Source organism: Camarhynchus parvulus, chromosome 3 (genome assembly GCF_901933205.1).
Source record: "Camarhynchus parvulus chromosome 3, STF_HiC, whole genome shotgun sequence".
Taxonomy (NCBI): Eukaryota; Metazoa; Chordata; class Aves; order Passeriformes; family Thraupidae; genus Camarhynchus; species Camarhynchus parvulus.
Genome location: NC_044573.1, coordinates 106,785,092 through 106,797,988, shown reverse-complemented (window position 1 = coordinate 106,797,988; position 12,897 = coordinate 106,785,092). Strand labels below are relative to the sequence as shown.

The window sequence follows — 12,897 nt, the reverse complement described above, 5'->3', positions numbered from 1 at the left end:
CAATGGAAGGAGGAAAAATCCCAAACCCAGTCCCTCTAGACCACGCTAGAAAAGATGACCTGGTTTACAGAGATCAAAAGGTTTTTGTTCCAGTTTTCTGAAGCTAAACAGCAATCAGTTTGCTTCCCAGTACCTCCTACTGTGGCTAGCCCTCGTGTCTGCACCTCACTATCAGATAATTACTTTTGAGAACCTGCTATTTGACTGCATACAGCCTGGCCACAGCATAACTTGCTGCGCTAGCCACACTACTAATGGTCCCTCTGTTGATGCTATGAAGAAAGCAGGAGATGAACTTGCTTTGAATTACTCTTGGGCAATACAGCTTCTGGAGCAAAATCCTTCCTTTTGTCAGACAAACAGTCAATTATCTCTACAGCACCATCCTATTCCTTTGGTCATGAAATAATTATGTAAGACCTAGCTTAAAACTTATTTGCTAGCCTTTTAGCCCAATCCAAATACTATGCAAGAATCCCTAATGATCAGGGGAGTTGAAGGGCATGAACAGAATCTGTCATTTCATCCCACACCTATGCCTGGTGACACCTCGCACCCTGCCAGATGCTAACACTCATTCAATTAGTCAGCAAAATAAGTTTTCCAGCTCAGAACTTCCTGCTGCAGAGGTAAAATGCCCTATTTCTTGCTCACAGCTCTACATTGTTACAAGCCAGACTTACTGTGAATCATATGCCAGTTCTGCTTCAAAACATTTTGGATAGAGTAAAAATCATTGCATAAAGAGTAAAAATTGATCTCTTACCATCCTCTGATGACTTTAACTAAAATTGTTGGTGACAGAACCCAAGAACTGCAATCTGGAACATCATGGAAAACTTCAATGCCAGCTTTTTGACAGTCTGAGTCACAGTATATCACCAGCTGTGTTAAAAAAAATCCAACAAAACAGAAAAACACACCAGTAACATATAGTTCTATCTTCCTAAGCTTTAAATATAGAAAGGAACACTAAAACTTTTAAAGTTGATCTTACCTTGCCAGGTCTGGGATTGATTTTACTTTGTCCATTTCTTGGGAGTGTCTAACAGACAGTGAGAAGAGAAAAAAAAATCACAAAAAAACCCCACAAAATCAAAAGCATTTTCAATAAAGATACTCAGCTATAGAAAAAGGGCTAGTAGAACAAAATAAAAAATACTCTGAATAGTAAAAGTTGGTAACCTTTTAACTATACCTACTTACCACTTCAATCTCTACTTCCCATTGCAGAGCAGCATCTTGTCACAAATGTATAAATTTATACACTTTTTTAAAACTCTGAATTATCATCTCACTGAAGTCGACTAACCTCAGATCTGAAATGCTTTAAAATCATCCTGATCATCTTCCTACATAGCCCAGGATTTCAATACCAAGAGACTATTTTAAAAACTGCCACTGATAAAGTACATGCTGTACAATAATAATGATGAGTTTAAATGTCTAAAAATGTCAAGCCATAAAGCATGGTGTATTTTTAAGAAATATATGAAAATACTGAGGATGCATGATGGCACATACATGTACGAGCTAATCAGCATAATCTATTTTCTAACAGGTTTCCTCAAACAGCTGAGACTGCACACTAGGGGATAAACTAAAAATATTCAGAACAACTAAAACACATGAAGGTATACAAAATCTAAAACAATGCTGAAGTCAGCAGTAAATTGTATGATATATGTATGGGAAAGTTGTGGTTGCATCACGTCACCTTCAAACAAATAAAGCAAGCATTGAAATTATGTGTTTGGTTTCCTAGCAAGGATAGGAGTGTTCATTTGGGGACAGGGTCCTGCTCTTCTAGGAATGATTCACGCAAACAAAAAGACAAAAACAGATCCTGCCCTTAAATAGGTAACCAGCAACACGTGCAAGGAATTAAAGAGAACATAGTAGTCAATATGCAGAGCAGGCAGTGGTCGCAAGACACTTCTTAACCACCACCAGGTTTTTGTAGGCATCATCAAGACGTGTTGAAGCACAACTGGTTTTTTAGCCTGCGCTTCAATTCCAGTTAAAACTTGTTCTGTGTTTTGAGGAATGCCAAAGTCATTGTTTTGGGCTGCCCTTACTCCTTCCTTCACATTACCCACTAGCCATTGCATCACCATTTTCTTAGTCAGTGGAAGATGCACAGCAGGTACACCTCACAGAAACCTTTTTGATTCCTAACTTGAGGAAAACATTTCAGTCAGCAGCAGTGCCACAGAAATCCAGAAACCCTTTGAGCAAAACATTCCAGTCAGCAACAGTGCCACAGAAATCCAGAAACCCTTTGAAGCCTAAAGGATTAGGTATGAAGCCTAAAGTCTTAGGTATGTACACACTCCACTGCTATATCGGACCTCCACATTCTAATGCAAAATTGAAACCCACTCAAGAAAAACAGTTTAAGTAGCAAAAAACAAACTAAGACAGTACTAGGCATCTAGCTTTAAACCAAGTTTTTAAATCCAAGCAGGACCAACAGAATAAGAAAGCCTCTTTAACTGGCAATATAAATCTACTCTACTATAAATAACGCCCCTAATTTTCATTTCCACTCTAATTAAGAAAACTTCCCCATAAGAGAAGAATCTACATTCTCAGAACTGCAAGCTACCATGGATGGTTGTCTCCTGCAAGGTGACAAAGAAAGGAGCTAATTCTGCTACCTCAGTCCTTTTAGTAGAACTGATATAGCAGATAACCATTAGCTTTGGAAAGTATTTCTCGAACTTCTTACATGCTGCTTCAATTCCACAGGTCCTGTTCATAAGGCTATTAAACTTTAGAAAACATATTTCTTCCCATGGTTTTTAAATCTCCTGATTACAGTTTTCCTCCCAGGTCACAATAAGGACTTGCATTAACAGAAATAGCAAATACTACAGGACATTGAATCATTATTTTAAAAACAGAAATTACAAATATATTCCATATTAAAGTTGCTTTGAGGGGAAAACATAGGTCTGTCTTCAGTCATGAAGAACAGATGCTTGTAATCAGACCAAGGGACAGCCCTGCACTGTAGCAGCACTTTCAATAATCACTCCTATCCAGTTATTACAGTATTCTTAAAGAACATATATATTTTTATGCCAATACATGGGAATACAACAGAGAGCTAAAATAAAGAATTTGCTCTGTTACTTATTTAACTGTACAATGCCTAAATGTCTTGTTAGAAGAGAAGAAAGATTACTTCAACAGAAGCTTTCTGAAGTTAACAGAAAGCATCCTATAATTTACAAAAAAAAATAAAGTTAGCATAAGATTTGTTTCAATATAATACAAAATCAAGCACAAAGACATATTCAAAAAATGCTTTCCATTCATATTTGCAAAAAGTCTCAAAATAAAGACCCCTTAATTATGTTGACAGATGCAATATAATATTCATTTTCAGATAAAACTGTACCATAGCTAAGTTCCTCTCAATGTATTTGTAATCTATATATATCCCAAAGAGGGGAAACAAAACAATATATGCACATTGTCTATCAAAAACATAAAAGCTGGATAACTTTGCAGGCAGCTTTTTAAAAACACAATACTTACATCCACATCTAATAAACCAGGGGGGACATTCGATTCATATCTGCTTGTTCCTAACCAGCTCGAAAAACTTTTCTCAGGATTGCCATAGTTGGGCATTTGTAAACTTAGTTCTTTTTTGGCACTATCTGCTTGCAGGTACTTCTCCACAAAACTTGGAAACTTCACATCTGAAAGAGACTGAATTGCAAAATCAAAATTAACAGTCATTCAGGAGGTCGGCAAACATTGTTTCATTTCCTGAATGATCTTTATTACCTCAGATTTTTGAGGCATGATGAATGGCCCAGAAACATCCTGTTGTAAAGGAGGCATCCCCGAGGAGTCAGTTGCAAAAGCTGTTGTGTTATTTACTGAAGTGACAGAAGGGCTAAAAAACTTTTCTTTAGAAGACAGCAAGCTTGAGAAGAGGGAGCTTTTTTCAAGCCGTGATCTCTTAATTTCACCATCTGTACAATCAATGTTCTCTTTTCCATTTATTTCCTGAGTAAAGGCAGGTTCCTCTCTACATGACTGCAGAGCTTTGAATATGATACTTTGCTCTGTTGATGCACGCTTGGGCCTGACTCTGGCTATTGTTTCCAGGCTTTGCATTTTAATTTGTTGTGCTGGTAACAGATCCTGTGTTTTTTCCCTCCTCAGTCCCAAACCAAAAGTAAATACACTAGGATCAAATACTTTCTCTAAGTTGTCTTCATGAATGGGAGGCATTGCAAAATGGGGTGCTGGAGACTTGGGAAGCTTTGACCTCTTCTTCTTCTGGGGTAAACAAACTGAGCTGTCCAAGTTTTTAATTGTTTCAGCAAACTTCTTCATGTCAGATGGAGAATCAAAAATGCTGTCGTCTTCAGCAGATCCATTACAGGTTTCCCCTGGGCTCTTCTGTGTATTGGTGTTGTGCTCTGATTCTAATACACTGTCTTGATTGCTGCCATCATACTGCAGTGGTGCAAAGTTCAAATCTCCTGGCTTTACCTTTTTATCTCCATTTTCCATCTTCTTAAATTCTGATCTGGAAACCTGAGATGGTAGAGGATATTTATCATCATTGCACGGTGATAAAGCCTCTGTGTTTGGCAGCACTTTTTCTTCATTTCTATGGAATTCTGAGCTTGTGTAATTTCTTTGGTAGAAAGGATCTTGAGCATTTTCAGTTTTTACAGGTGAGTGCAAAGGCAGTTTAAAAGGTGAACTTTCTTTCTTTGCTGTGGTTAATTCTGATTCTGGTTGCTTCAGAGAGACGCTACCAGCATCACTTTTGCTGCTTTGATTAAAAAGGGATATGGCAGCTTTTACTTTAAGTTCTGTTGTCTTCCCAATATCCTCGTAAGATGTAAAGATTTCTCCATTTTTGCCTTTTAACTCTGCAGTGCTTTCTTTCTCCAGTGTGCCATTCTCAAATAACTTCTGGCGACTGCTTTGCTTATTTAATGTTTTATCAGGCTGTTCATTTTCTTTAGGTTGTTTTCCAAATTTCAGCTTTGCTCTGCCAACAAATGTGCTTGGTACAGCATTATTTTTTGAAGCAGGGATGTCAGTAGGTCTCTGGCTCTGGCTAGCACATTTGTTTTCAAACAAGGAAATTTTGTTGGCAATGTTGCTGTTAGTTTTGTTAACTGGTTTTTCAAGAGTGTCCTGCTCACTTTCTAAACTGTCTTGATTCGTAGGTGTTTTAAAATTCAGCTCTATGTTCTTCGGTTTGGCTGGACTACAGGAGGTAAAATGACACAGAGTGACATCTTTAATTAATCTTGAACAGGCTTGTAACAATTTTCAAAACAATAAAAAGTAGAATTATAAACCACAGACAATTCAAATTTTGATATCTCAAAAGGAATCAACTAAAAGAGGAGTAACTATATGGATTAAATAAATTAGACACTAAATAAGGAGTACGTATTTCAAACATATACTTAGTTCTTTAAGGTGAGTAAAACAAACACAGCAACTTACAGCATCTGCAATTGAGGCAGAGAACTCAACTACATATGACTGACAGACATTAACATTTAGCACTGAATAGGCAGAATAAATTATAAACATGCAATTCCCTACAGAGTTTAGAAAACAAATCCCAATTCATTAAGGTGATAATGAGTTGGTTAACATTTGCATATTCTCTCCAATGAGTTTTGAACACATCTGACCAGATTCTTTGCAGCTTTTACACCTACACTGCAGAAGCAACCTCAAATTGAGTGAAAACTCTCCCACTCTCATGAGTGCTTGCAGAAGATGTTAGCTGTCCCCAAGCACTGCATCACCACCTTGGCTAAGCGAACACCACGTGTGAGGACTCTTCCACTTCCTTCAGGTAAACTTAGCTAACAATTTAAATTGTGTAAACTAAGCCTAATAATTTTACAAGAATTGAATTTGGAAACACAAATCTTTTCTATCAGAGTGGACAGAGAGGCATGTACAAGTACATGCACACAGTACTCCTGTGCTGGGGCAGAAGGCACAGCTGAGTGTTTCAAGCTCTTTTCTCTAAATACCTACAACCAGAAAAAATTGTTTTTCCATGTAACTTGCTACTGCATACTGTACAGTATGAACAGCTGTGAAGAGGCAAGGCAGAGGGCTTCAAAATTAATCAGCCAGATCTAAGGAGTGTCAAGGAGCCCACCATCACCTCCAAGACAGTCCTGTTCTCCAGAGAGGAACCTGGAGACACAGCAGTAGGAGGACAGGTAGAAACTGCCCTACATGACAACTGACAAAGGTGGGAGATGAAAAGAAAATAGCTTGCAGCAATCTCCAAGATCCCAAATGCTCTACCAATCAATGGATGATTCTGATATTTAAGTGCTTTCTTCTTTTTTTCACCTACACAAACTGTGTTCACTAAGTTCTCAGGCAGCTCCTCTGCCCAAGAAAGAGGTGTGAGATATAGGAACAACCCAAAACATGAGATCCATTCCCCTCTTCCTCAAGTGATCCATCCCAAGCAAGAAATTAAACCCTTCTAATGCAAGGTTCTTCACTGTACAAGCTTTATTTCTTGGGAATACCATGAGGAAGAAACTTACTGAAATAACAGGAAGATTCAAAAATAGTCACCTACGAATCTGTACAAAGAGCAACTGTTAAAAATCATAGAATCATAGACTATTTAGAGGCTGCAATGGATCTTAAAAGATCATCTAGCCTCTACTCCCCTGCCATGGGCAGGGACACCTCCCACTAGACCAGGTTGCTCAAAGCCTGTTCCAACCTGGCCTTGGACACTGCCAGGGTTGGGGCATCCTCAATCTCTGCAGGCAACCTTTTATAGTGTCTCACCTTCCTCACAGTAAAAAGTTTCTTCCTAATATCCAACATAAATTTCCTGTCTCTCAGTTTGTACCCAGTAGTCCTTGTCCTATCACTACAGTTCCTGGCAAAGAGTTCCTTTTCAGCTTCCCTGTAGACCCCCACCTTCAGATACTGGAAGGTTTTTATGAGGTCTCCATGCAATCTTCTCCTCCCTGTGAAGCCCCAACTCTTTCAGCCTGTCTCCACAGGGAAGGTGCTTTAGTCCTCTTATCAACTTTGTGCCCTGGTCTGGATTTGCTCCAACAGTTCCATGTCCTTCTTATCATCATGTCATTTCAGAGAAGACCTCCCAACACTGCTCCCTCTAACTACCAGCCTACTCAAGCTAGTTCACAACATTATGAAGAATTATGAAAAATGCACGATCAATAAAAGAGGAAATAGCAAACTTAAAATCCACTGGCCATACTTCAGATAGGTGCTAATAAAACACACTTGGAAATTTTAAGGAAAAACAGAAAAACCAAAATGTTCCTGAAAGAGGGAAGGTACGAAGGGAACGATCATAGAGAATAAAATTAAATATATTGACGCAGTACTTTTCATTTGAACTACAACTGGTTTTTCCTAAACTTTTAAAAGTTAAATTATTCTATGACTTTTCTCTTTGGAAAATGACTATGAATTGTAAGGGCCCTCTGAAGATCAGCTAGCCTAACTTCCTACTCAAAACAGGGACAGCTTCAAAGTTAGATCAAGTTACTGAAAGCTTTGCCTGACCAAGTTTTGAATAACTTCAAGGGTCAAGATCTCACAACCTTCCTCGTGAAGCACTGCAGCAGGGCAGCCACTGTTGTTGTGAATTATTTTTGCCTTATATCCCATTAGAACTTCACTGCTACAACTTGCAGCTGTGGCTGTTGTCCCTCCACAGCTCAGAGACAAATCTGGCTCTGCCTTCTCTATAGGTAGTGAGAGATGACTGAGGTCTATCGGCATCCTTCTCTTCTCTCAGCCGAAGAAATCAAGCTGCTTCAGCTTCTCCTCATACATGCTTTGCTCCAGAGCCGTCACCTTCTTTAATGGCTCACTGCTGGACTCATTCCAATTTGGGAACATCTCTCTTACACCAGAAGAGAGTTGGAAGGGGAGGAAGAGCTACAACTCAACCGAGTGACCCAGATGTAGACCCATGAGCACCAAGAACTGCTGGCTATGCTCCTGCCTATGGAGCACAGCACAGCCTTTACCTGGTACAATGATGCACTACTGACACGTGCTGAACTTCCTCCTCACAAGGATCTTTCATACCGTTTTCTGATCAGAAGAAAAATATACTTATCCTTTTCTTTTACTTGTATTTTCGAGAGGTAACACTAATGGCCCAATTATCTTAACAAATTCATTCCCATACCACCCCCTTTTGTCAGCCTGTCACTTGAACTACTATATGCATTTATTTCAACATAACACATATCTTACCCATAAAAATCTGTGTCTCTCTGTATGCCCTGACACAAGCAAGTTTAATGGCTAACAGTGATACTTATCAGCCACATCTAAAACCTCTTTTAAATGAAGAGCTCACCCCTCAAAGGTATAGTTTCAAGCTTTGCAAATTCATGCAGAAACAACCACTTCAACACTTTGTATTTTGTATTCTGTAGTACTTTTGCACAGCAGCAGCAGCCAAACAGCTGAGACCAAAGAGCATGAGAAAGCTCAGCCCTGCAGCTCCACTCACTACAGCTGGCCTCTTCTAATCTTTTCATTACACCTTTTTCCACACTACAAAATACAGGTTTTAAATATAGACAAAAGATGCACTTTATTGCAAGAACTGAGTCTCCAAGCTTGTTATTGCAAGAACTGAGTCTCCAAGCTTGAGTATCCTTTAAGCCTCCCATCTTGTATGGAAAAAACCTAACAGCACAAATGCTTTCTTTCAAAGAATCCAGTGTGGCTCATTCTTACTGATCTGCAATGCCAGGAACAAGCAGGCACAAGAGAAATACCAATGTCCTTCTCTGTGGCTACACCTTGCAGCTAAACCGTGGAAGCAAGCAGTTAAACATCTCCCAACAGTCAAAAATGGAAGGTGAGTCACACATCAAGCTTGCAAGTGGTGCCAAAAAACCACTGATGCCAAAATATCAGATTGAGGTGAGCAAAGAAAAATGGCATGTGAAAAGAGAAGAATAATTCAACAAGTGGGCTTAAATGTAAAGGCAACTACAAAACCATGCCTGAACATAAAGTATGACAACTGAAGCCAAGTTTTCCACTAAGCACATCAAAGTGACTGCTGCCTGAGGTTTTATTTGCCAATTAAGATTTACCATCAACCTCATTTTAGTCTCAAATCTGACAGGTTTCCCGTTCAAAAGCTAGAAGCAAAGTATCCTGTGACTTTCAAGTTATCCGGTACACACACATAAATGGAGAAAATCAAGAAAATGCTATCTTTATTTACAGGAAATCTGCATTTCTGGAGGTGACTGGAGAAACTGACCTGTTTTGAAATTGTTTCCAAAGAAACCTGATTCCCAGAATTGGCACAATGTCATTAGTAAGAGATATCATGCACTTTTAAGGGAGAACTACTTGTATTATATAAAATCCATCTTACAAGGGGCCAAGGAATCTCTAAGCAAATGGGTATTTTTCAACCAGAAAGGAATTAATGCGAACTATCTAAAAAAAACTTTTTGACTTTTGAAAATGAAAAATTTATCTGTTCACAGCAATAACTAGAGAATAAAAACACACCATCTTCTAGTAATGGCACCATCTTTCCCCTTCCCATTTTACAGCACCTTAATCCTCATCCAGGTTTATAGTTCATACGTTCTAATGAATGACTCTAAATTATACCAGATCACCCGAGCATGTAACTCGGGCTAAAGAAATGGCGTGGTGCTGTGCTATGACAGCCATCAGACGCATCAGAAACCTTGCAGGCAACACGGCAGTCCCCACCCAGGGCTAAAGTTCCTATAGCAGCAGATAAGGCCAAGACACCGTGTCACACACCCCACAAAATAGGATGAAATAGAACAGGTTGTTTATGTGTTACAATTCGGTCTTTCAGACAGGACACTCGTCTGTTACTTTACGAGTACAGTAAAAGACAACTCGCTGTACAGCAAGCCCAGGAGATACACAGAAAAAATGAAATTCAGCTACGCAGGTATTTATTACTTCATCATCACTAATGACAGTGACACAGAGAAAAAGACAATATGAAAGCTACCTTTCTTTTGAAGCTGTGAAGATACAAACTCAAGAGTTTAAGATTTGTGATCTATACTGCCAGATGGCAAGGCATCACCCAGTACAAAAATGCCACAGTTTAACTTTCAGTACCAGGCTTTTTAAACTTAAGTTACAAATTAAGGACTCAGATGTAGAGTATTACAAATTGGGCAAAGGAAATTGCTCCTGTGCTTCTCAGATGTGGGAAGCATAATTGCAAACAGACGTGTCTCTTAAACCATCATGTTGAACCTCCACATCCCTCTAACACAAGGACAATTATCAACACTCAGTGTACCTCGGGTGGGCCTACAGGATTCAGTGTGCCCCCACACCTACAACTGAACATGTCAGAATGAGGAGTGCAACAGCACACAGCCCACAGCCGTGGCAACCAAACAACAGAAATGAATAATGCAAACAAATCATTGCCTGTGGATGAGAATGCAACAGTATCCAAGTAATCAATCACTGGTCTCATACTAGTGATAACAGTGAACTTTATGAATACAGCTGCTTCTTTATAATCCTAAGGAAAGCTCTGACCACCTGTTTGACAGTTTCTTCCAGTGTAAAATCAAAAACTGAAAACTAATATATGCATAATTCTGCAAACGTCTGATGTTATTCACATGCATCAAAATTTAAGTGATTCACCCCGCACATACTTAAGAAAGCACCTGTATGTATTCAAAACTTTGGAATGTGATCTATCATATCATTTGAATAATGCAGTTCTACACTGCATACTACATTTTTTCATAAAATAATAGCAGAAATTAGGCTGTTTCATAGAAAACTTGAATCCATTTCTTATTCAAAAGATTTTCACATATAAAATCTTCAATGACACTCTGATTTGGTGAGAGAAAAATTAATGAAAGTCAATGACAGATGAATTAATCTGATCCACAACGATGATGACTGAGCAGTTTTTATATATGTTAAATTATTCGATATAGTGGAATTGACAAAGACATCCCCTATCAATTTAAAAAATTAAAAAATCAATTATTTTTATAATACATGTAGACTACAGTGCTTGTTAAGTGGTAGCTTTAGTTATGGTAACTTATATTTTTTAAGGACAGTTCTTAACTGAGAACAATTTAGACAGATAACAGATACACAGCTAGCATTTCCGTAGAATTCCAAACACAGATACAAGCAAAATTACAGCTACAAGGACAAGGTAAACTAGCTTGTTACTTACAGGCTAATCTTTGTCATGACTGTTCTGGAAGAATCCAAACTCTTCAGCTTCGAGGCGTCTAAATCAGAATTTGCCTGTCTCTCAGCTGACAGACACAGGTCTCCATTTTTAATCCCATCAGTATGCAAGAAAGCTCTTCCATCTGGACCATTACCATTCTTTATTGCTTTGGTATCATTTCTGCCTTCAGCAAATACCAAGTTTTCTGTCTTAGCAGCCAAAGAAGCTTTGGGAGACTCCAAACTGTCTTCCCCAAAAGCCACAGGTATAGCTCCCTTTTCCACTGAAGTTCTTTTTGTCACTGGGTTAGTCTCTGGCGATGCTAAAGGCTGCCTTTTTGAAGAGTAATCTTTAACGTGACCCTTCAAACCAGTAGGGGAAATGGGTACAGTATCTGACTGATTCTTTTTATATGATCTTCTCCTTGCAGAGCTTGTGTTTGAGATCTGCTGCTTGCCCTTGTCAGCTTCAGCTTTAGATGCCCCTTTATGAGCAGATCCAACTTTTAGATCCTGATTACTACCTGAGGAAGAGGAATTTCTTTCAGGAGTCTGTTGAAGAGACCTCACTTTCCGTTCAGGGTTTATTATCTTGTCTGAAAACACCTCAGAATGGGCATCATCCTCAAAACCACATTCTTCCCTTGCAGTATTCTCAGTCTGGTTTCTCTCTCCATTTGGAATGTCACTAGAAGATTGAGACTTTCTCCGTTTTCCAGACCTTTTACTAGCAGATTTTTTATCCATTGTGTCCAAATCACTGCAATTTTCTTCCGATTTAAGAGTCACGGGCTCATTAAGGAGTTCCTCTGTTTTTCTTAGATAGATATCAACAGTTAACACTCTAGCAGAATATGCGTGCTCACTCGCTGCAGATTCCAACTCGTATGGCAAATCCTTTGGTTTTGCATGCCCGGGCTCCTCAGACACCCACGTGTTCACAAGCTGCTTGTGACTTAAGATACTCTTTTCTAAGTCTTCACTAGACAGATTTCTCAAGCTCTGTATGAAATCCGGAGTTGTGGAATTATTTATATCTGTGATGGATTCTTTCTCCAGCCCCAGTGTTTCCACATTCAGGCTGCTCTCACAGAAAGAGTTTTTAATGGTTTCGCTGCTGCCGCTCCAATCTGCTGACCACTCGCTGTCAGAAGAGACTCCCCTACTGCTCCATTCTGAAATCGTATCGTGATACAGAGGTCTTACTTCCCCACTGAAATTATATTCCTGCGCCTCAGGAAGGGCACTTACGTTTCTCACTTGTTTCTCTACTTGAGGAGCTTCGTGTCCTTCTCTGAAGTGCCTACAGTACACTGCCTGTGCCCCGTGAGGAGAACCTGACCTCTCACCCTTATGACGTGAAGTGTGTTCTAGTGAACTTTTGACATTTTTCCTCTTCCCAGTACCAAACAAATTTCCAAGTCTTTCCAAAACTGGTTTCTTTTTATTCTCTTCTCTGGAAGAATCTGGAAGGTGTGACGTGGACTACAAAAACAAACAAACATTTGATTAATGTCAAAATTGTTTCCATAATACATTTTTTTGTTCTAGGACTACCTCTAAATTAAAAGAACACAGTGAATGGAAACAAAACAGTTTACTGAACAATACTAGCTCTCAAAAAAAGAA

The 12,897-nt window shown here is 39.0% G+C and overlaps 1 protein-coding gene across 1 annotated transcript in view; it reads right to left on the bottom strand.

Annotated features, from left to right (window-relative positions):
• The window catches only part of CRYBG1 (crystallin beta-gamma domain containing 1), a 95,264-nt gene that overhangs the window by 28,522 nt on the left and 53,845 nt on the right, over positions 1-12,897 (bottom strand). The window contains exons 3-7 of the mRNA XM_030945402.1: positions 11,270-12,753; positions 3,802-5,251; positions 3,547-3,723; positions 998-1,045; positions 767-885 (exon numbers count right to left, since the gene is read on the bottom strand). Coding sequence (XP_030801262.1) covers positions 767-885; positions 998-1,045; positions 3,547-3,723; positions 3,802-5,251; positions 11,270-12,753 — 3,278 coding nt within the window. The remainder of the gene's footprint in view (positions 1-766; positions 886-997; positions 1,046-3,546; positions 3,724-3,801; positions 5,252-11,269; positions 12,754-12,897) is intronic.